Below are 24,439 nucleotides of genomic sequence, written 5' to 3' on the forward strand. Positions count from 1 at the left end.
AGCAACTGTCATACAGGTGAGTACGAGAACGGCATACAAACATCCAGTGTGGCAGAACAGCCTCTGGGCTTCCATTGCTCACCCTCCCTCTCTCTGCTGGAGACCCTGCAATGCAAAGGCTGCTAGACGTTCCAGATGAGTGAAGAGGTTAACATGTACTGGGTATTTGATCGGAGGGAATGAGTCAAGTGGCCTTCTTCGGCACATTCCAGTTCGGATCCATTCTGCAGCGAATGGGTTAATTAATCGCTTGCACTGCTTTACTGGCAAAAGGGAATGCCCTGCATTAAGATGCAGGTTCCTCTGCTACCAAAGGATCTGGAAAGTCATTAAGTTGCGACATTCTCTTTCACAGATCTGTCCTCTCGGGCTTCAGAGACGGAAGTTCTCTTAGGCCAGGGGTGGGCAATTCCAGTCTTCAAGGGCCACCAACAAGTCAGGTTTTCAGGATATCACTGCTTCAGCACAAGTGGCTCACTCAATCAGTGGCTCAGTCGAAGACTGCACCTCCTCTGCTGAAGCTGGGATGTCCTGAAAACCTGACCAGTTGGTGGCCCATGAGGACTGGAGTTGCCCACCCCTGTCTTAGGTGCAATGTTTGAGTTGTTGTAGTGTTAACACTGTAGCTGCCATACTCAGCAACATGGCATAGTTAAGGCAAGTAATATCTTAGTTGTCACAGTGGAATGCAGTGCAGTTTGTCTTAAAGCCGGTGGAAAGAGTTTATGTAGATATTATTCAATAAAGGGAACCGTTGGGAAGAAGCACTGTCATGGATATTTCTACCCATGGGCACATGACTATGTATGTTAAAGGGGTTAATAAGATCCACCGCCCACCAAGGCACTAAAATTATCAATATCTCCCCCAGAAATGTCACACTACACCCCAATTACGCTGCTGCCACCACCAAGAATAATTTAAGGTTTTACCTTAGGAGTTCTGTTTACTAAAAAAAAACACCAATGGAGAAAACTGCGTCCGAAAATGCAGTTCATTTCTAGATACTAGATTTAAGCCCAAAAGATAATACTTAATATACAAAAAGTGTACTGTGCATGTTTACAGAAAATGAATGTTATAAAAAACATTATATATATATGCCCCTTATTTTGTGGTGGGTGAAAAAGGCGACAAAATACCTCCACCATATAGCAAATAAAAATATCACTTGTGAGCACATTCACATGTCATAGACAAGTATGTATATATATATATATATATATATATATATATATATATATATATACACACAGCTCAACCCCGTTATAGCGCGATCCGCTCCAAGCGGATTCGCTTATAACGCGGTCTGAGCGTGGCTCACGTTTAAAAATAAATAAATAAATTTAAATGTAAAAATGTTTGTTTTGAGCAAGCTTACACACACACACACACACACACACACACACACACACACACACACACACACACACAAACACACACACACACACACACACACACACACACACACACACACACACACACACACACACACACACACACATCACTCCTGGGATGTCTGTCTGAGCGACTTTTAATAACAAACATCTGTTCCTTAACCAGGTCTTAAAATTAGGTAAATACAACCTCAGATGAAAAACAACACATGACATATTACACTTTGTCATGATTTATTTAACAAAAATAAAGCCAAAATGGAGAAGCTATGTATTAATCCTGCCCAGGAAGGTGTGTGTTAGCCATCCTGAGCATGGCAGCATCCCAACGGGAACAAAAAAAACAACAAATTTCCCTTGAATTGATAACATGGACAAAGTTCAGAACAAAGTCCCTTCTTTCGCCCTTTCTCTTTTTTTTCACACAGTTTTGGTCAGTGGCGTCTGAGCATTAAGGGGCTACAGAGGGGATGGCACAGCACGAAGGAAAGGAGGAGGAGCCTGTGGAGAGGAAGGGGGTGAGTAAGTGGAATGGGTAGGGGGTTCTGGTCCCACTCTCGCGACTGCTTAGAAGCTGCAGGGAAGAGGGATCTGGGAGTGTGCATTACATGCATGCTTTATCAGCCCTATCTGCAGCATAAGCATTGTGTCTCACTGCTAATAATAATAACAGAAACATATTGCTCCTATAGCACAGCCCTAATGGGCTCTATTATGCACAGTAGGTTATAATGTATTCCTTCCAAAAGAGCTTACAATCTGTTTTTAGCACCTGTGATACACAAAGGAGTCTAACACAGCAACCTATGAAATCCATTCTTTATTGTCCCCTTAACCCCTTCACTGCTTGAGGGGGAAATGTCCTGAGTGAGGACCTTCTTCAAAAAAAGAATGTGCACCGTTGAAGTCCTGTGAGTGCTGACCATAAAGGCTCAACATGCCTACCCTACCATAAAAATGGAGACAACACAGATTTTGGTGGAAGTAAAAATTGCGTCACAGCTTTATTTAACATCAATAATATGATGTAAAAAACTGTCAGCTCACCACTTGCAAACATATGCCGAAAACACCCATGTGTTCTGTAAGTAGTATGGGGAGATCCTTAGCTATACTTCAGTCGGCCACCCGAATCTTGTCCATGGAGTTAAATCCTTGTATGAAGTGTGGGATGGGATTTAAATATCCTTTGCATAGCAATTAGCATATCTCCCAGGCGGATACCGGAGCTGTGCTCCTTTTTCAGCACAGGCAAGTCTTCCTAATTTATTTGGAGGGAGGTTTGAGGGGATATATTTACAACTGGACACACTGCTAAATTGAAAGTCTCTCTCTTCGACAGTCAGGCTTCAAAAGGACACCTCTCTAAGCTCTCCCTCTCCCTCCCCCTCCTCCCCTCACCCTCTCTCTCTCTCTCTCTCTCTCTCTCTCTCTCTCTCTCCCTCTTTCCCCCTCTCTCTCCCTCTCTCTCCCTCCCTCTCTTTAACAATCCATCCGGATTGTATTCAGTGGCAGATTTGAATTCATATACGTGGCTTTTTTAGTACTCAATTCGCAGACAGATTTTTTTCTTTCTCTTGGGGGGGGGGGGGGGGGGGGGGGGAGGGTAACAGGACGGATTTGGTCTAAACAATTTGCAGAATTGTTTTCCTAGGTCCTGTTACCACTGTCTAACATTTATGGTCTTTGTATCACTGTCTGGGAAAAGGTATTTGTACAATAAGGAAATTAGGCTTTTTCCCTGTGGAAAGTACCTGCAAAAAAGAGCATGTTATTTGATTCATATTTAACTTTTGGGTCCGCTGGGATACAATATTGTACTTGTTAGTACCCCAAAAAACCTCTGAATTTGGCATCTGGAATTTTTATTTCAGACTGTGAAAGTTCTCAGAAACAAAACAAAAAGAAACAAAAAGATACAGTCACTGTGAGTATAATAGTGGAGAGGTGCTAGTATAGCAATGGGCTCACTAGAGTCTACAATGAGCCCTTCCAACATTCGTACAATAGAAAACGAGCCTATTAGGAGGAAGGGAACTAGTTGTCCAACTCCCCCCTCCCACGGCCGCGCTACAATTAATATCTATGTACTGAGAATGCACACATAGTAATGACTGAATAAACGTATAAAATAACGTAGCCACTATAGATGAATGTAACAGGGGACTTATCCCTGTTCAGAAATGTGCCTCTAATCAAGCAGTGTGGTGGTTAACTGCTGGTAGACATTTAACCAACACCACCTAGCTGATTACAGGTGTCAAAAAGCCTGCCTCTGAGACAGGAAGGGAGATTTTCCTCAGTACTCAAGGGTGCTGACAAGAGGAAAGAGGTCTTGAGCAGAAAGGCTCTGCTGAGATCAAGACACCAAAAGACATATATTCCTGGACACAGGGGACCCAGGAACCTACCAGAGACTGACATAAAGGGCCACCTGCTTTAAGGTATCTCTTGAGACTTTTGGGAATAGGGTGGTAATGGGATTATCCCTCCAACCCTGGAGAAAGGGACTGGGGAAGTAAGTTAGCCCTTAAACTGGGATAGGCGTTTGTTGTTTTCATATGTTTTGCTGTGTTAAAAGAGACAGCCGCAATAAAGCCTTATTTTAATTTCACCTTAAAAACGGTTTCCATTGCATACCTCTGCACACATCTCGTACAATGAAGTAATGTAGTTAGTAAGCAATTATGGTAACTAGGATCTAAAGTGCACTAACTCCAGATAAAGGGGTAAATATCACCTGTTAGCTAAGGATGATAAATGCAGGGGAAATAACTATGTGCATGAACCCTACATAAGACTCGCTTTTTCGAAAGGGGGGGACAGCTCCACATGTATCAAGCGGGCGTTCAATCGAGCAAGACAAACCAACAGGCAGGACTTATTACTGTCAAAACAACATACTGTAGATCCCAGCAATCCAAAACAATAAGATTTGTTGGGAACTATAATAACCCATGGTCCCAGATCTCATGTATAGTTCAGAAACATTGGCATCTTCTACTCGCTGATGAGGATTTGTGTCCAGTACTAAAACCTAGACCAACATTTGTCCGCAGAAGGGCGAGGAATATTAAAGATTTGCTCGCTCGCAGTCATTATACCACACCGACATCCAAGACGTGGTTGGCGAGAAAACCAAAAAGGATCATTTAAGTGTAGGAAGTGTAAGGGTTGTGCTTTCATATTGCCAGCAAAAAGGTTCCATAGTTGGAAAAACTCAAAGGAGTTTACCAGTGGGACCTTTATTAATTGTATTACCACTGGGGTAATCTATATGGCCTCATGTGCCAGAGGGACAAAATACGTGGGCAAAACCCGCTGTCAGCTTAGACGTCAGGTGTTAGAACACGTGGGGCCAGTTTTGACATCTCTGGAGACACCTTTAGTGAGGAATATTAATGAGGTTCATGACGGTAATATACAGGTTTTAAAATTCTTTGGTATAGACCATCTCAGTATTGACCAAAGACAGGGTGACTGGGATAAGATCCCCCTGCAGAGGGAATGCAGGTGGATCTAGGGCTTGCAGACCCTATCCCCCAAGGGTCTGAATGAGGGGTTTTTATTTACTCCTTTTTGTAATCGTGTGTATCTGCACACCTCTGACTTTTATTCCTCTACATTGGCATACTTGTGTCTGGTGCATAGCACGCTTTAATATGGTGTATGTCGTTTGCTCCAGTATTTCCCCAATGTTAGCCGCTCATATACTGTAATGCCTTCTAAACGGGTTACAAGCGTGTTTTACTATCTTTACTGTGCTGTCACTACTGCGCATGCTCCATAACTATAGGCATACAGCTGATGGGTGATTGGCTTACTATTTAACCTATCACGCAGCAGGATTGGGCTGAGTTGCTAGCCGCTACGTCACTACGGCTCTGCCCACTAGTATGGTGATTGGAGGGCGCACCATGAGCCCCCTCCCTGCGCCGCTAAATAGAGATGAGTGGCTTACTTTCTGTACATCCCTTGAGAAAGTGCCAAAGCGAAACGGCCGTCAGGATGGCTGCTAAGCTCTCACGGGCACCACAGTGCTAATGGCAGCACTTTCTTACAACAGCAGACTGATTTTGAGAGAGAGCCTCGCTGAACCACAGGACTTAAGACTATCCTGCACACTCTACCAGTATTGCTGTAGGGTTCATGCACATAGTTATTTCACCTGCATTTATCTGCCTTAGCCAAAAGGTGATGTTTTCCCCTTTATCTAGAGTTAGTGCACTTTAGACCCTAGTTACCATAATTGCTTACTAACTACATTACTTCATCTATAGTGGCTACGTTATTTTATTAGTTTATTCAGTCATTACTATGTGTGCATTCTCAGTACATAGATATTAATTGTAGCGCGGTCGTGGGAGGGGGGAGTTGGACAACTAGCTCCCTTCCTCCTAATAGTCTCATTTTCTATTGTACGAATGTTGGAAGGGTTAATTTACGTAGACTCTGGTGAGCCCATTGCTATACTAGCACCTCTCCACTATTATACTCACGGTGACTGCATCACTTCATACTTACATGTGCTTATGTTTCAGCGTGTGCGTCACCATTAATATAGTTTACAATTGTAGCGTGGTCGTGGGAGGGGGGAGTTGGTTTAGAAGCTCCCATCCTCTCAGTAGGCTCAATTTCTATTTTTGTTGGTCTACCTAGCCCTGTCATCACCCCCTCCAGGGTTTTGGCTTTGCTATTTTGCAGTGCTTCATATTTTTGAAGCCCCTTGTGCACCGGGGAGTTTTGAATACCCTATTTTTTTTATTGTTATGATACTATTAAAAGTGTTTTAATTATATATAATCATATATTTTACTACAAGTGTTTGTTCTTAGCTCCGAGCTTCTATTTGGTTACACTATTACTTCCTACTTATTCTAATGATATTGAGTGTTGTTATGTAGGGGGCTTTTTGACTGGACCTCTGGTCCATCTGGGTCTTGTCTGCCAGTTTTTTTTGTTTCTGTTTTGCCCTTTCCCCTACTGCACCGTTCACTTTATTTACTGGTCCTTATTATTAACCGGAGTGCTGTTATCCTGTTTGTTGTTTTGTGAAAAGTTCTCAGTTGATTCCAATTTAGCAAGTCTCCAACCCCTTCTCCTCCACCACTGTAAGCTTTTTTTCCCCATCCAAACCTGTAATGTTAGAGTTAGTTGAAACTAGTCCTGCTCTTCCTTTAGTCCTGCCCCAGATTTGGAGGGAGTGGGCTGCCGTTGGAAGAGAGTGGTGAGTGACCCATAACCCTGTCCTATTTCAGGACCCGGAGTTTTTAATCAAGACTCCATTTCTCTCGTTCTGCATTCTCAATGTCAACAGTGTTGGGTGGCACATGCCATCGAGCGGCCTGGGCTTGTTGGACGGCTTTGTATTTAGACCATAAGCAAGGAACCGCCAGACGTCTCTCTTCTCATAGTTTGTAAATGAGGTTTCTTTGTACTCTCGGTCATTTCCCTTTCCAGATATAGTGCATAATAGCTTTCTGGATGCCCTCTATTTCTTTTAATGGGGCTGAAATTTGGAGTGATCGGAAGAGGTTCTGTGTTTTTTTTTAGGTACACCCATGCCCCTTTTTTCAGTCTGATCAGTTTTCGATCGGTGTATCCTGCATACTATCGTGTTTCTGCTGATGATTATGTTTCTATGCAGAAAGCCAGAGCAACTGCTAGACTTAGATGCTGCCACTAACGCCCCTATTCTGAAATCCCCCAAAAAGGCGAATGTGGCGACTGTTTTGAACAGCATGACTTTTCAAGGCCCTGCACACCATGATCCCACTGCTTTTGCTATACTTCTTAGCCTTACTAAAGTTACTGGCAAACTTTCGTCCCCTTGCTTACACTTTCCTCTGACCAAACCTATCAGGCTCGTCCCGCTAGTGTGTAACCTGCTGAAGTGAGGGACATCCCCGCATTCCATTGGGCCAGCAGAAAGTTCAGTTGAGTTCAGTATCGTCTGCATTACCTTTTGCAGCCTCTCTGAAAACTCGCCATTTTTGCCATGCGTTGCTATATGTTTTACACGTGCGTGGGGCTAGTAATTTTCTAACCATACTGATGAATCCCTCTGCCATATCTGCCAAAGGTGGTGTGGGTGATGCAGCTTAGACCTTTTTTCCTGCGCGTCTGGCACTGCCTGAAAGCGGGACAAGGCGTTTGCGACTTGGTTCAGCCTACCTCGGACAAGTTGACGTTTTTGTCCGATGCACAGCAGGTCTAATCTGCGCAATAATCTTCCCGTTGCTGGTGACATTGCTGGTAGGCCATTTACTGCATTGACTATTCTCGGGTTGTCTGGCCAAAATATTACGTGCTTGTTGCCATAATTCTACTGCGACGATTATCGGGAATAGGACAGCTCTTGAAAATACATGTTTTTGGTTAGCCCTGTACCTCCCGAGTCCGGCAACCACGGCTTCACACACGATTCCCCTCTGAAATATGCTCCGTCGCTCCGCACTCCCGCTACGCCTGTAAATAACTGTAGTTCTTGCTTTGTTTGACTGTGCTCTACCCACAACCTTTAACCATAGAACCGACTTCCCATACTCTTGGGCCTGTCCTCAACACTTTTGTTAATCGGATGCAGTTGGGGCATTTTTTTTTATCCCTGCTGTAGCCCTCTCTGATCTTCGGTGGAAGATTTTGCCCATGGGTTTCACTCTACTTCAAGCCCAGCAGCAACTGCATCTACTTCAAGGTAACTTTCTTGGTCTCCTTGAGCTCATGTACGCTGTATGCCAGCTCTATCTGTGAGCCAGCGGGATTCCTTCACCGCCTCTGCCCATGTGCACTCGCAGTGCGGTAGGGGGGACATTTCAAGGGGCAGTGACTCCCAGGACAAAACGGAACTAATGGCAGCAGCATATTCTAAGGGTTAAATGCAGACGATTTATACCCTACCAGACAGGTTTAAGTATTTTAAAATATTTATTTAACCTTTTAAACATTAGAAACCAAATGCCTTTGAGTGGTTTTACGATCTTTACCTAACCTCTTTACTGTTTTGTAAACTGCTGTGTGTATACAGGTTGACACACGATTGCTGAATAGCGCTCTCACAAACCCAAAACGATAATAGTGCATAAAATAATAGTGCATGAAAATTTATAGCGCATAATTTTTTTTTAAATAGTGCATAAAAAATTATATATATATAGTGCACAAATGTGACAAACTAAGATCTTAATAGTGAACTATATATGTTTAAAGAGGACCAAACACACTCAACCCTTAGTGAAGACTGTTTCCAAAGTCTTCTGCACAAACTTCTTCCACAGGGACAAGGGGAGCGTCGTAAGTACCATAAAAATAAAGAAACATCACATAGTGTAGTAATGTTAACAAAATAATTAGCAGTAAATGGGCTCGCAAATAGCTACTCACAATAGAGTAGAAATATCTAGCAGTCATCCAACTCAAGGGGTGGATGTTCCCATAGATGTGCAGCAATATTCAGCAGCCAGTCTCAAATGAAAAAGAACAAACCAATGTGTGGAATGAAAAAATCTATTAACACAGTGAAATGCAATTCAAGGCTTACACTTAAGAAGATTTTCTAGCGGGTCGCGATCTCCCTGTGCACCGCACTGCTCTCCGGAACACTTCTGCATCCACGCCGGGGGTCTCACGTCACTTCCGGTGCGGCTGGAACCTCCGGACTCGGTGGTGCAGATGCGCTCTTGGTGCTCTCTCTCACAGATCTCTTGCTGAAACACTCTACGCGTTTCACCGTTGGTCAGCACGGCTTCGTCAGGATCAGAATTATAAGGAATGTAACAAAAATTGCAAAAGGGCAATCAGATTAGCAAAAATGGATAATGAAAAAAGGATTGCAATAGAAAGTAAGGTCAACCCTAAAAAGTTCCTTAAGTACCTTAATAACAAAAAAATGAGAAAAGAAAATATAGGACCCTTTCAGTGTGAGATGGGCAGGCAGATTATTGGAGATAAGGAAAAAGCTGAGGTATTAAACACATTCTTTGCCTCTGTGTTTACCAGGGAAGAATCAAGTTCAATAGTAGTGCCGCAGGAGGAAGCCACAACCTCCATATTAATGACCAATTGGTTAACTGAGGAAGAAGTTCATAAGCGACTTGAAAATTAAAGTAAACAAGGCACCTGGCCCCGATGGCATACATCCAAGAGTTCTCAAGGAGTTAAGCTCAGTAATAGCCAAACCATTATATTTAATATTTAAGGACTCCATTTCCACAGGCTCAGTACCGCAAGATTGGCATAAAGCAGATGTGGTGCCTATATTTAAAAAGGGAGCTAGATCACAACCGGGAAATTACAGACCTGTAAGCCTGACTTCAATAGTAGGGAAACTACTTGAAGGTTTAATACGGGATAATATTCAGGAATACCTAATGGAAAACAAAATTATGAGTAATAGTCAGCATGGATTTATGAAGGATAGATCTTGCCAAACTAACCTTATTTGTTTCTTTGAGGAGGTAAATAGGAATTTAGACCAGGGTAATGCAGTTGATATGGTCTACTTAGATTTTGCAAAGGCTTTTGATACGGTTTTACACGAGGTTGGTGTACAAAATAAAGAAAATTGGACTCAGTAACAATATATGCACCTGGATTGAAAAAATGGTTAAAGGACAGACAACAGAGGGTTGTCATAAATGGAACTTTTTCAGGTTGGGCTAAAGTCGTGAGTGGAGTACCTCAGGGCTCTGTACTGGGACCCCTGCTTTTTAACTTGTTTATTAATGACCTTGAGGTTGGGATCGAGAGCAAAGTCTCCATCTTTGCTGATGATACTAAATTGTGTAAGGTAATCGAATCAGAGCAGGATGTAATTTCTCTTCAGAAGGACTTGGAGAGACTGGAAACGTGGGCAGCTAAATGGCAGATGAGGTTTAATACAGATAAATGTAAGGTTATGCATTTGGGATACAGGACACAAGCTCATATTGAACCCCCAAAATAACCACAACATATATATAAGCATATAAGTGTCACAGAGGAGTGCTACTGAGCATGTCAATATATATATTTAAAACCAGAGACATAACATAAAACACAGACAGAGCTCAGTGCACATCCAGTAAAACTTATATACGGTACAGTGCCTAAATATACATGTATAGATATCTATTAAATAAAATGGTCTTTTTGTTTAACATTTTGGCCAAATTGTTGTAAGCCCCTGAGCCACTACACGGCAGACCTAACACTAATATAAATTCTTAATAACCTGTGCATTACCAGGAAGAATGATTTATAATAAATCTGTCAAAATTAGTTGCAAAGTTCTAAGTCTGATTGAAGCTTTTATTAACCTGTACATTACCAGGAAAAGCACTCTGTATTAGATTTGTCCCAATCACACTGCAAGCAAGAAAGTTCCCCTGAGAGTGGGAGATGCTATGGAGGGAGCTTTTAACCATTTAAATGTGGGAGGGAGTGAGCTTCAATTAGGCAGGAGGTTGCACCCCTCCAATCAGCTAAGACTAGCTGAACAAGAATTGTAAAACATACAGGACACCCACAAGCTCATATTGAACCCCCAAAATAACCACAACATATATATAAGCATATAAGTGTCACAGAGGAGTGCTACTGAGCATGGCAATATATATATATATTTAAAACCAGAGTGTAACAGGGGACTTATCCCTGTTCAGTAATGTGCCTTTAATCTAGCAGTGTGGTAGTTAATTACTAAACACCACCTGCCTGATTAGATTATTTACAAAAAGCCTGCCTTTGAGAAAGGAAGAGACTCCTTAGCTCTGACTGAGAGCTGACCTTTGGAGCTGACCAGTCTGGAGCTCTGCACAGCAGAGCTGATTTCAAGACACAGGGAAAACTACTACACCTGAAGCTGAACCAGGAAGTGAGAAGATTTTCCCTCCAAGAAACAGATAAGACTTTTATTCTTAAGAGACTGCTTATATCTGCTTATTTTCATGCTATATGTTTTGGGGCTGCGAGACAGGCTTAACTAATGGAGATGTGAACTAATTGCATAGGATTTCACTAGAAATACTCCCAAGTGAATGGAAGCTTTGTTCCCCCCCCCCCCAACCCCCCTGTGTTTGGATAATTTCCTGATGAAAAGGAACAGGCACAATAAAGCCTATTATAATTTCACATTATAAAGCCTCCTAATTGTGTACCTCTGTGAACATCCGTCTACACAGAGACATAACATAAAACACAGAGCTCAGTGCACATCCAGTAAAAAATATTATGGTACAGTGCCTAAATATACATGTATAGATATCTGTTAAATAAAATGGTCTTTTAGTTTAAGTTTAGAACTTTGCAACTAATTTTGACAGATTTATTATAAATCGTTCTTCCTGGTAATGCACAGGTTATTAAGAATTTATATTAGTGTTAGGGACCCTTGAGATGTGGTCTGCCATATAGTGGCTCAGTGGCTTACAACAATTTGGCCAAAATGTTAAACTAAAAGACCATTTTATTTAATAGATATCTATACATGTATATTTAGGCACTGTACCGTATATAAGTTTTACTGGATGTGCACTGAGCTCTGTCTGTATTTTATGTTAAGTCTCTGGTTTTAAATATATGCATTTGGGATGCAAGAATAAAACGGCGACTTACAAATTAAATGGAGATATATTGGGGGAATCCTTGATGGAGAAGGATTTAGGAGTGCTTGTAGACAGCAGGCTTAGCAATAGTGCCCAATGTCATGCAGTAGCTGCAAAGGCAAACAAGATCTTATCTTGCATCAAACGGGCAATGGATGGAAGGGAAGTAAACATAATTATGCCCTTTTACAAAGCATTAGTAAGACCACACCTTGAATATGGAGTACAATTTTGGGCACCAATCCTAAGAAAAGACATTATGGAACTAGAGAGAGTGCAGAGAAGAGCCACCAAATTAATAAAGGGGATGGACAATCTAACTTATGAGGAGAGGCTAGCTAAATTAGATTTATTTATATTAGAAAAGAGGCGTCTAAGAGGGGATATGATAACTATATACAAATATATTCGGGGGCAATACAAGGAGCTTTCAAAAGAACTATTCATCCCACGGGCAGTACAAAGGACTCGGGGCCATCCCTTAAGGTTGGAGGAAAGGAAATTTCACCAGCAACAAAGGAAAGGGTTATTTACAGAAAGGGCAGTTAAAATGTGGAATTCATTACCCATGGAGACTGTGATGGCAGATACAATAGATTTGTTCAAAAAAAGGTTGGACATCTTTTTAGATGGAAAAGGTATACAGGGATATACCAAATAAGTAAACATGGGAAGGATGTTGATCCAGGGATTAATCCGATTGCCAATTATTGGAGTCAGGAAAGAATAATTTTTTCCCCTTAATGGGGTTTTTTGTTTGCTTTCCTTTGGATCAATAAGTAAGTATAGATATAGGATCAAGTATCTGTTGTCTAAATTTAGCATAGGTTGAACTTGATGGACTTACGTCTTTTTTCAACCTCATCTACTATGTAACTATGACCCGCTGTGCACCTGCTACATGTTATACACTGCGCTTGAAAATCTTCTTAAGTGTAAGCCTTGAATTGTATTTCACTGTGTTAATAGATTTTTTCATTCCACACATTGGTTTGTTCTTTTTCATTTGAGACTGGCTGCTGAATATTGCTGCACATCTATGGGAACATCCACCCCTTGAGTTGGATGACTGCTAGATATTTCTACTCTATTGTGAGTAGCTATTTGCGAGCCCATTTACTGCTAATTATTTTGTTAACATTACTGCACTGTGTGATGTATCTTTATTTTTATGGTACTTACGACGCTCCCCTTGTCCCTGTGGAAGAAGTTTGTGCAGAAGACTTTGGAAACAGTCTTCACTAAGGGTTGAGTGTGTTTGTTCCTCTTTAATCATATATAGTTCACTATTAAGATCTTAGTTTGTCACATTTGTGCACTATATATATATAATTTTTTATGCACTATTTATAATTTTTTATGCACTATAAATCTTCATGCACTATTATTTTATGCACTATTATCGTTTTGGGTTTGTGAGAGCGCTATTCAGCAATCGTGTGTCAACCTGTATACACACAGCAGTTTACAAAACAGTAAAGAGGTTAGGTAAAGATCGTAAAACCACTCAAAGGCATTTGGTTACTAATGTTTAAAAGGTTAAATAAATATTTTAAAATACTTAAACCTGTCTGGTAGGGTATAAATCGTCTGCATTTAACCCTTAGAATATGCTGCTGCCATTAGTTTTACGGTACTTACGACGCTCCCCTGGTCCTTGTGGAAGAAGTGTGTACAGGTTGAACCAGATTTTTTTTTCTCTCTTTTGTTGTTTTGTCTGGCCAATGACAGCAGCTTAATTAGTTTACTATGGGGAAGAGCAACAATTAACAAAAAACACTAGAATAAAATGGACTGGAAAAAATAGAAACATACACATTTTTCCTCAAAGGAAACAGATTACGTTGTTTGGTGTTTTTTATTTTATTTATTTTTTACCCTTTATGTACTGTACAATTGTGTGTCGAAGCACAAGAACATCAATGAAAGGTTGAAGTGTTGAAATAATAACGCTCTTTCAGTTCTCAATTCACAACTCCTTCTCTGTTCCACTTTCTTACACGCCTGAAACCCTTATATTACCTTTCAGTTCTGTCTCTCTCCCCACACGTGCGTCAAACGCCCGCTCCCCATCTTCATGACATTAAATCCTAAGCTAATCGTAGAAGAATTAAAAAAATTCTATGAAAATCTACTGTATACAATGGTGAGAAAGTCACTCATAACAATAATACCAAACAGGCCCTACAGGACTTCCCAGCGGACTCAAAGCGCCCAAGATTGAGTAGGAAGGAGAGAGAGAAGATGGCAGAGGACTTCACACTGGAGGAATTGCTCCAGGTCAACCAATAATTGAAACCCTCGAAGGCCCTGGGCCCAGACGGGTTCTCTAACTTATACTATAAGAAATGTAGTGCAATCCTAGCCCCCCACCTACTCCGGATGCTCAATGCAGTGCTGGCAGGTGCCTCATTCCCTGACCAGATGCTCCAAGCGTCTACTTCTCTAATTTACAAACCAGGGAAAGACCCAGTGGATTGTAAAAGCTACAGACCTATATCTCAAATAAGTTTGGATGTCAAAATATACGCTAAACTACTGGCCAACCGATGAAGTCATGTCCTGCCTAGACTCATACACCCAGGTCAAGTCGGTTTTATCAGAGTTAGACAAGCGGCAGATAATAACAGATGAATTATTGATCTGATAGAAATAGCCAATTCCAAAAAGATACAAGTTATGGTGCTGAGTCTAGACGCAGAAAAAGCCGTTGACTGGATAGACTGGCCCTACTTAAATGCTACGCTTGGGGTGTTCGTTTTGGGGGTAGAATTCTACAAGCAATCCTAGCACTGTTTTCCAGCCCAGCAGCCAGAGTATTACACCAAGGTTTCCCATCATAAAAATTTAAAATTTAAAGCGGAACGAGACAGGGATGCCCACTGTCACCCCTGCTGTTTGCTCTAAGCATGGAACCCCTGCCAGCACACATTTGGAATAAACCAGATATATTAGGTATACAAAGTAACCAACAGATACATAAAGTAGCGTTGTACCCAGATGATGTCTTCTTAACGATATCCAGACCTTTCACCTCCCTCCCTAATCTATTTGAACTACTGGGAAAGTTCAATAGACAGACAACGCCCAGCCGGAAGCGATGGGTGGAATTAGAAAAATAAATCTGCTCTCCACTAGAGTTAGATAATCTGATTTGGTAACCAGAATCAGTGTTTAAAAACCATCAAAGAACCGCTATCCTCAATGGCTAACTCTGGGAGACCGCCAAATTCAAATGCTCATTAACAACAAGAAATTAATTCATGGCCCCTGTATGGGGTCATCTGGATTTTGCTCCAGGCCTGAATAGAAATTCCAACAATCTCTAAAATTCGGAACACAATTTGGTATGTCTGCCACATGGAGAAGTTGACAAGTTTAGTTAACGGCCCTGGCATCAAATTCCAAAAAGTCGCTCAGACAGACATCCCAGGAGTGAAGTGTGTGTGTGTGTGTGTGTGTGTGTGTGTGTGTGTGTGTGTGTGTGTATAAAAAGGAAGTATTCTGGTAGCCCTTTTAACATGGTTTTTGAGGCAAAAAGTGACACTGTGTGCTCATTTGCATGTAATTTCCCAGAATCCCTTGCTGCAGTGGAAGTGCTGTATGCTGGGTGATAATGGGGAACGGCAGGGTTGCAGACCTGCCTAAGACATGCAGATGAGCATACAGTTGTATTTGTATATATATATATATATATATATATATATATATATATATATATACATATATATATATACCATACACAGAGACAGATACACATATATATATATATATATATATATCCAATTGAAAAAAACGTTGTTAAAGTGTAGTTAAGCTTGTACGCAAACCCTTCAAAAGTCTGGATATGTTGGCGTTTGTTGATGTCATCATAAATGACGACACAAATGACACAATTTATGACGTCACATATGACATTAGCAATGACATAACTGATGACATCACAAATTACATAATTGATAGCATCACATATGACATCACAAATGACATGATCCCATCACGTCGGAGAAATACAGTACAGTACTGTAGCTGGACTGAGCTTAGAAAATCCATGTTTAGCACATTGGGTAACAATACGTTGGATGCTGGGAGCTGAAAAAAAATTGTAAATCTAGTTTACCCAACAGCATTGGAATAAAACTACACACATTTTTTTATTCATTAAGAATTTAAAAAATGACATTATCCTTTTATAAATCTCAGTTTTTTGAGGGGTTACCCGCACAACGCCGGGTACTTTTAGCTACTTATCTACATTACTTGGTGTTGGTGGTAGAGTCTATAGTGCAGCAAGTGAGGAAATGCTATATTAGTATTATATTTTATCTATAAGGCACAAACATATTCCATAATGCGGTAAAACATTAGGACATTTTGATATGAATATTGCAACATTGACATACTGTACAGCGAAGCAATGAGTGAGATAGGTTCACACGCGGTTTGTATGAATGACGGCACACCGCTTGTGTAGGATAAATAATCTGAGCCCGGTAGCTGATCCCTGACTCTGCCTTACTGTGTCCCAGAGGCTGACCGCAGCGCTTGTCCTGGTGACGTTGGTCTCTACAATTGGGTCGTCCTTTCAGTACGGATACAACGTGGCTGTAGTGAACTCTCCTGCTCCTGTGAGTACCACGCCTCAGATCACATTCTAATAGTGCAGTGCCACGTGGCAATGGAGTTACGGTAAAGTGAAAGTACTCTGTCATCTAACGCCTTTTCTACCATTCGTAACGTTTTGTGATATCAGATCTGCGTGAAACATTTTAATCTTAACAACTAATACATAGTATAGAAGAATATTTAGTTATTGTGTTAGGAGCTGATGAAAAACGAATGGCATATAAATAGGGCTCCCAGGTGGCTTCTCCAACAATACTGGACACAATGGTGAAAGGTGCTATGCGCTCAAGACACAAACACACCTCTCTCACCACTCCATGCAGTTTCCTCCTCTCCTTGCCCCCCTCTCCCTCCCCCCCCTCCCCACCACCAGGCTCCTGACACCGCCTCATTAACCAGCAGAAGCCAATCAGGATGGAGGAAGCTGCCCAGCCCCCTAGCAAGAGCCCTGCTCTCTCCCTGCTTGGGGACATCCGGCGCCCCCCTAAGCCAATCAGGTCACTATGTCCAGAGAAGTAATACCGGACACATACATGTCCAGAGAGGTAATACAGGTATACCCAGACATGTCCAGTACTACCTCTCATTTTTTTACAGGACAGAATGTCCAAATACAGGTCAGTCGTGTTCAATACCGGACACCTGGCAACCCTACCAGGTATAGAGGAAAGTACAGAAAAGAAATACATAGAATATGTACTCACCGAATGTGAGATGTTAGATATAATGCAGGGAAAGAGCTCACCTGGGTGCAGTTGGTGCTCAAATCCTGTACCCGTACCACTAGGCATCAAAAAGTCTGTACATCAGTAAAGAAAATGGATCAGCACTCAGCAATACAGTACATCAAGTACAAAAATACATAGATAATCATGTAACCAAAGCCAATTTTTAAAGCTGCCAAGTAGCTGCTATTTACTGAGTGTCCCTCACAGGGTATAACAAAAAATACAATAACTCAGCAGAGCCCCAGTTTGGACACATACAGTATATAAAGGAAAGTACTGCACAGATTCCAAAGCTGCTGGGATCGGGCTGAGTTATAAGGCAATTGCTACAATTTTGACAACAGTACACATTGTTCATAAAAAGCAACGGGCCATTTTACAATGAAATGGTTAATATGGGGCCCCTTTAATTTCATTTGTCATAGCTCGGACATTTGGACAAATATTACACAAAAGCAAAGCGGATGTTCAATAACCTATTACATGTATGAATTAATTAACCTGTTGTCAGGTTTCATCTTTATATTGATACTGTGTCTTTTTTCTGATAGATATTGTGATTTAATTGTCCACTTTAACCCCTGAGCAGTAGGCTGGTTGAGTTGCTTTTGATGTACAAAGGACATTCAGCAGCACAACAGTGACATCTTGTGGCTGCTTTGTGTATTGCGGCAATGAATAAAGTAACATGTATGTATCCACATTGTCCTCTTCATTGCTGCAGTTCCTAAACCCTCTGTGTGATTTTGGTTTGTTCTTGTCTTCAAGGTACAGACATCCAACTTTTTTCCCAATACAATTTAATGTTCTTCCACTTCACTTTTTGTTATATACCGTGTTCTTTATCCCCCTCCCTGACACTGCCTCTTGTGCTATTTTTTCTTTGCAGTTCATGAAAATATTTTACAACACAACTAACATTGAGCGCGTTGGGTCTTCCTTAAAAGATGACTTTCTGTCCCTGCTCTGGTCTCTTACTGTGTCCTTGTACCCACTGGGAGGTTTCTTCGGGTCGCTGATGGTGGGTCCTCTAGTGAATAAAATTGGCAGGTAAATATATATGTAAAAACATATATATGTAAAAAAAAAATGGAAAATCCAAAGAAAAATTAGTCAGTAAGTAGTGTTGTATCTCTGCCATTGTCAGATTAGTTGATGCATTGCAGGTCCCTCTGTCAGTGGCGTTAAGGTGAGGGGTCAATGTGCTATTGCAGCAATAGAGCAATTGGCCACATGTTCCCTTCTTCCTATATCTCTGTTTTTTTATGTGCATTTGTCCCCATGCTCCTCAGTTTATTTTTCTATACAGCTATTCTGCCTGTGTCTGTTACTTTCCTAGGAAAGGTACCTTGCTATTGAACAACATCTTCTCCATTGTCCCAGCTACCTTAATGGGAACCAGTGTGCTGGCCAAGACCTTTGAGGTGATCATTGCCTCACGGTTGGTGATTGGTATTTGTGCAGGTATGGAAACTCCTATAGGGAAAGAACTGTTGTCTTCCCGTCCTGCTGCCCACTGAAGTATTGTGCATCCCACAGGCCTCTCCTCCAATGTGGTTCCTATGTATCTGGGCGAGATGTCCCCCAAGAATATGCGAGGAGGTATCGGTGTGATGCCCCAGCTGATGATCACAATAGGTATCCTGATGGCACAGATCTTTGGGATCAGGTTCATCCTCGGGAACACAGAAGGTGAGATGGTCCAAGCATGAAGAGCCACCATGTGTGATTTGTACGTTATGTGTGCAATTTATGTTATGTGTTCACAGTGTTATAGGTACAGTGTTTCTGCTGTGATTCGGCAGCTGTGGAATCTTTCCCAGAATTGATAATTGGCCATAAAATGAACCACCTGGTTCAGTTGAGACAGAAACAGGTTAGTGGAGTGATGGTGATCCTGTGACTACTATGTGATTTCTGTCATATGCTGGCACCTAAAATGGCATACCGACTGTCCAATCTTCAGAGTCTATTCTTCAGGGAGCAGTTAGGTAAGGAGAAGTTTGGTGGACTGCGTGTTAGTGAATGAGTGGTAGAGAGGGTGCTGAAACGACATCAATGTGACCTCGCTTTATTTCCCGAGACGTATTAATATGTATATACTAGGACACGGACCTGAGTCCACCTCCACTGTACTTGACCGAGAATATTCAGCCTGCAGAGAGCCAGGATGGAAACAGACAAGGCAGCGGGACACATATCTTATGAGTAACAACACTTTATAGGTAGGGAACACAGGAATCACATGCAGTGGCACGCAAAATCAGGAGACCACACAACACTTATGACAGCCCCACAAGTAATATAAGAATAGACCTCGTTGTGCCAATGGTCATACTTGAAAATGAGAGGTAACTCTCAATTTATTACTTCCTGGTAAAACATTTTTTATAAATAAATGTCCCAAAGAGTCACTGTGTGCTGTCTAAGGGCCACTGCAGGTGCCAGAACAGCGTTGGAGCTCATGTAGAGTTGTGTGTGTTAAACAGTTGCAGGGCTGATACTTTACAAAGGATGGTGTTAGCCAAGTACTTTCAAAGGATACTGATGCGTTCTCACTTTGTTTACTCACAGCTTAGAACCCCAGCCTACACCGGCTCCCTTTCTCTGGTGATGTATCACTCCTGGCTCTTATCCGCTGTCTCCTGTCACCTGTCTCATTTGCCAGACTCATCTGGGACAGGTCTTCTCCCTTTCTCTCCTTCATGTGCTTCTTTCAGCCCATCTATATCCCAACTCCTCTTTCCGGGATGTCATGACTTCTCACTGTCCTATGGTCTTAGTCCTTTCTTCTGCTCACAGCCATTGATCAGAAGGTATGTCTATTAATGCACTTAACACTGCGATTGCCAGAGCAGTTTAAGTCCTGATATCCTGCAGATGTATACAAATACAGTATATATAAAATCAAAAACAGAGTCAATACCGTTTTGTGGGTTTCAAAATGCTTTTATTTGTGCGAGCTTTCGACATACAATGATCTCCTCTTCGGGCGGTGTTACAATTGATTCAGCCAAAAAACTTTCTTGAAACAAAGCATCTGTGGGTGAAGGCTATCCCTCCCCCCTGTGCAGTATGCGATTTATGACCTCAGGTTTTAAATGGTCCCTAAATGCTTGCGATGTAAGAGAATATGTGTTTGTGTGTGTGTGTGTTTGTGTGTGTGTGCGTGTGTGCGGGTGTGCATGTACGTGTGTAAATCTTAATTAATAAAGTGCCCACAGTGTGTGCGGCACTTTACAAAAGGTTTGTGTGGAGGGGGAGTGTATACCAATGGTGTGGGTAGGTGTTGAAATGTAAGATGGTGTTGCATTTCTGTCCATGTGTGTGGCTACTATGTAGTCCTTATTGGTACATAGGGATAGAATTACATTGTACATTTGTATGTGTAAGAGACAGGTGTGTGTGCATTTATATAGCGCAGTATTATAGACATGGGCTTTAGCACTCATCGGAAGAGAGTTCTCTTGTCTCCGTGTAGTGGCTCATGAAGCTACGGTCTCGGTTTAGGCCACCGGTGAGTGTCCCGAACAGTTTAATAAATTTGTAGTCATGCAACCGTCTCTCTTTCGATGTTCTAAAACCGGGGTGCGCAAACTATTCACGCTGCGCCCCGCCTGCCTGATCCCCCTAGTGCTCGTGCCCCCCTCCCCATACCTTGCTTTCTGGCGTGCGGGGGTCATGTGATGTCACGCCATGACCCGCGGCGTCATTTGACACCGCGTTGCCATGGCGACAGGTCATGTGATGTCACATGATCCCGCTGCGTAATTTGACGCCGCGTTGCCATGGCGACGCATCACAGCCGGCTGAATCAAGGTAAGTGGAGTGTTGCAGGGGCCTCATGCGATCCCTTGGCATTAAATTAAATGCCTTGGGGCAGAGCGCGGGGCCTCTGCAACCGCTCGCACTCCCTCCTGGGGGGCACGCCCCCCAGTTTGCGCACCTGCTGTTCTAAGATTACCTTTGAGTAATAAATCGCATTCTGCACAGGGGGGAGGGATAGCCTTCACCTACAGATGCTTTGTTTCAAGAAAGTTTTTTGGCTGAATCAATTGTAACATCGCCCGAAGAAGAGATCAGTGTATCTCGAAAGCTCGCACAAATAAAAGCATTTCGTTAGCCACAGAACGGTATCGACTCTGTTTTTGATTATTAAACTCGGCTAACACGGTGCAGATACCTTTACGTGTGCGTGTGTGTGTGTGTGTCATCAGTGATAAAAGTAGGTTCAACATGCATAGTGTGACATCATACTACATGTAGGCCCAGTGTGTCCATAATTCTAATATGGGAATAATGTGGTTACTATACTATTATGTCATTTATTTATTTTTGTATACATATGTGTAATTAACTCAGTTGGTACGAACGTGCTAGCATCATGGATTTCATCTCTGAAAGTGAAGTTGGTAGAGTCACGGGAGACAGAAGAAAGGAATGAACAAATGTATCACATAAGGAGTATAGCGATCATCTCACTAAAGTGTGATAGCTATTATTTATTCTGAACGGACATATATTTAAAAATTTTGTTATTCATCAGTAATGGCTGTTGCACTTTAGTGAACAGATGTCATGATATTTGAAATTAAAGTGAGAGCTCAAGTGCAGTTTAATATTGTACAGAGACGGACAGACTTGGTCAGCCCAGTGATTTTAATGTGTGGGCATCGTCACCATATTGTATGTGTATCTGTGCGCATGCGGTGTGTGTCTGGAAGGGAATCTGCTCCCTGCAAGAACGTTCGTTCAACTGAAGAACACTCATAGCACAACTAATTATTATTTTTTTTAACTCTAAGCCAATTGAGCAACAGGAGCTTCCGATCTCTCTTGTTCGGTGCAGGTTGGCCAATATTACTGGCGCTCACTGGGATCCCGGCGGTGCTGGAGCTGCTTTTCCTGCCTTTCTTCCCCGAGAGTCCGAGATATACCCTGCTGCACAAGGGCAAGGAGGACAAAGCCAGGCGAGGTAACTGCTGCTTATTATTGAAGAGTATGTGCTGGCAAAGAAGAGAGATGGTGTGGAGTCTGACAGGGAAGTAAAGAGTGAAGGTGAACAAAAGAGAGACTTCTGATTGCTCACGGAAAGTAGAATGTGTAGAGTTGTCTGTGGTATATTTAATAGGCTTCTTTGACGATTTCTGAGACCACTCAAGCACCCATGTGTGATGGTAGGGGAAGCCTGGCAAGCATAATAAAGATTAAGCCCAATGGTTGCCCCTACCCATCAAGATGGCTGCCTATTTTGTAGGCTCATGTGGCCATCTTATTGCAGCGCAAATGACTGACACCCTGTATATTATGTTTCCCTGCAAGGCCGTGTATTCCCCATGTTTATTTGCTGCGGTGGCTGGTAATCTACTCGGGTCAGGCAGCACACAATGGAGGCTTGGGCCATAATCTAATTTGGGTTACGTGAAGTTCTTGGAAATACTGGGGAAGTGGGGAAGGGCATGGACTCTCAGGCCAGGGGAACATACACTTCAAAAGCGGAGCCATTGTTCATCCCTGACTCTCAGGCGCCTATCTCTGCGGGAGATATCAAGCTGAAACTGGGAACCAAGACCTGGGCCCCAGCCCCTCTGGCTCAATTCCTATTGGTCAGTTTAAATTTCCCACTCTCCTTAAACCCGACTCTGTGGGCAGTCTGAAGCACTGTCACCTCCCACAGCCCTGATTGGTCCATCTAAGACGATCCCTCGCTCTCTGATTGGCCTGCAAAGACCACCTCCTCGCTGATTGGTTGGCACCCAGTCTTCCATGGTTTCAGATGGAGGCCAGGAAAGTATGTAAGCCGATACCGATCAGAGCTCCGCAGTCCTTCCAGATTATTCTGAGGTTCATAGCTAGTCTCGGTGTCGGAGACTAGCGGGAGATTTGAACCTGCAAACGAGTGGCTATCATCCCAAGGTACCGGGATACCCTGAGACGGATGGTCTGTGGAAGACATCCTGGATAAACTAGCTACGGCAGCGCCCAGCCAGCTAGGATTCCCCCTGTAACCCTCTATTTGGTGACTTTAAGCTTGTATTGTGCATTGTGCTGCTTCTGTTGGCCCCAGCCGAAATAAACTCCATTTATTTAACTCCTTCGTTCTATCTGGTGCTTGTGATCCCTGGTGTAATCGCCTGGTCTTTCATGACACCGTGGTCTTGCTTTCCCATGCAGATCTGCAGCGTCTGCGGGGATGGGATGACGTGGATGATGAGATACAGGAAATGCATCAGGAGGACCAGTCAGATAAGGCAGAGGGACGCTTATCCGTCAGGAACCTGTTCTCTTTCCGCCCACTGCGCTGGCAGCTCATCTCCATCATTGTCATGAACATGGGACAGCAGCTGTCGGGGATTAACGCGGTGAGGCACGGACCTGTAAAGCATTGTTCTTTTAAAACGTCCTGTTTGGCCATTACAGACCAGAATCTTAAGGATAGATTAAGACGTGTGATATACATGATAGCGCTAAAATGACCATTCATTGGAATAATTTTTTCCGTATGATCATCCATAAGCCAGTTGGCTCATGAACAGGGTTTTACTTTCACCTACTTGTGCATGAGCCCAAAGAATAAACATAATGACCCAAACATTTCTGTTAGTGCAACATATGTTATTATAGTTCATCATAACTTGTTAAAACTGCAGCTCTGCTAGTTATCTCATTTCCTGCTCTGCTGCAGAACATCTCCCTTCTACTGTACTCTATATCTGGTAGACCAATTTACCACCAGCCTTAACCAAGCAGGATAATTTAAGTCTTAAGTTTTTTCATCATCTCTTCCGAGGAGCAAGTTACTTCTGCCGTTGCAGCTTTCTACTTCCTACTGAACATTCCTATCGCTGGCACTTCCAGAGCATCTTAGCCTAATGCTACAAAGCATTTCACCCCTGCAGATTCTCCCCCCCCCCCCCCCCCACTGTACCACTAATTTGTCTGATCCATAGGTTTATTACTATGCAGACACTATATACAAATCAGCTGGGGTTAAAGAGGACACCATCCAGTACGTAACTGTGGCGACCGGATCTGTCAACGTGCTGATGACTCTGGCTGCGGTATGTACTGTGTGTGTGTCGGAACGCGAGTGTTGTGCTCTAGT

General features: G+C 42.4%; 1 protein-coding gene across 4 annotated transcripts in view; it reads left to right on the forward strand.

Moving 5' to 3' along the window:
- LOC142496735 (solute carrier family 2, facilitated glucose transporter member 5-like) overlaps positions 1-24,439 on the forward strand; it is a 31,283-nt gene continuing 6,844 nt past the window's right edge. Inside the window, exons 1-9 of one of the 4 annotated variants that reach the window (XM_075603597.1) lie at positions 1-16; positions 1,826-1,915; positions 16,510-16,608; positions 18,224-18,384; positions 18,674-18,798; positions 18,874-19,026; positions 22,184-22,309; positions 23,509-23,696; positions 24,285-24,395. In XM_075603597.1, the coding sequence (XP_075459712.1) occupies positions 1,868-1,915; positions 16,510-16,608; positions 18,224-18,384; positions 18,674-18,798; positions 18,874-19,026; positions 22,184-22,309; positions 23,509-23,696; positions 24,285-24,395 (1,011 nt within the window). In that variant the 5' untranslated portion in view covers positions 1-16; positions 1,826-1,867. Of the gene's footprint in view, positions 17-1,807; positions 1,916-16,509; positions 16,609-18,223; positions 18,385-18,673; positions 18,799-18,873; positions 19,027-22,183; positions 22,310-23,508; positions 23,697-24,284; positions 24,396-24,439 lie in introns of those variants that run through there. The other 3 variants (XM_075603596.1, XM_075603598.1, XM_075603599.1) reach the window with 3 other exon arrangements.

The sequence above is a fragment of the Ascaphus truei genome, chromosome 6, assembly GCF_040206685.1.
Source record: "Ascaphus truei isolate aAscTru1 chromosome 6, aAscTru1.hap1, whole genome shotgun sequence".
NCBI classification, from domain to species: domain Eukaryota; kingdom Metazoa; phylum Chordata; class Amphibia; order Anura; family Ascaphidae; genus Ascaphus; species Ascaphus truei.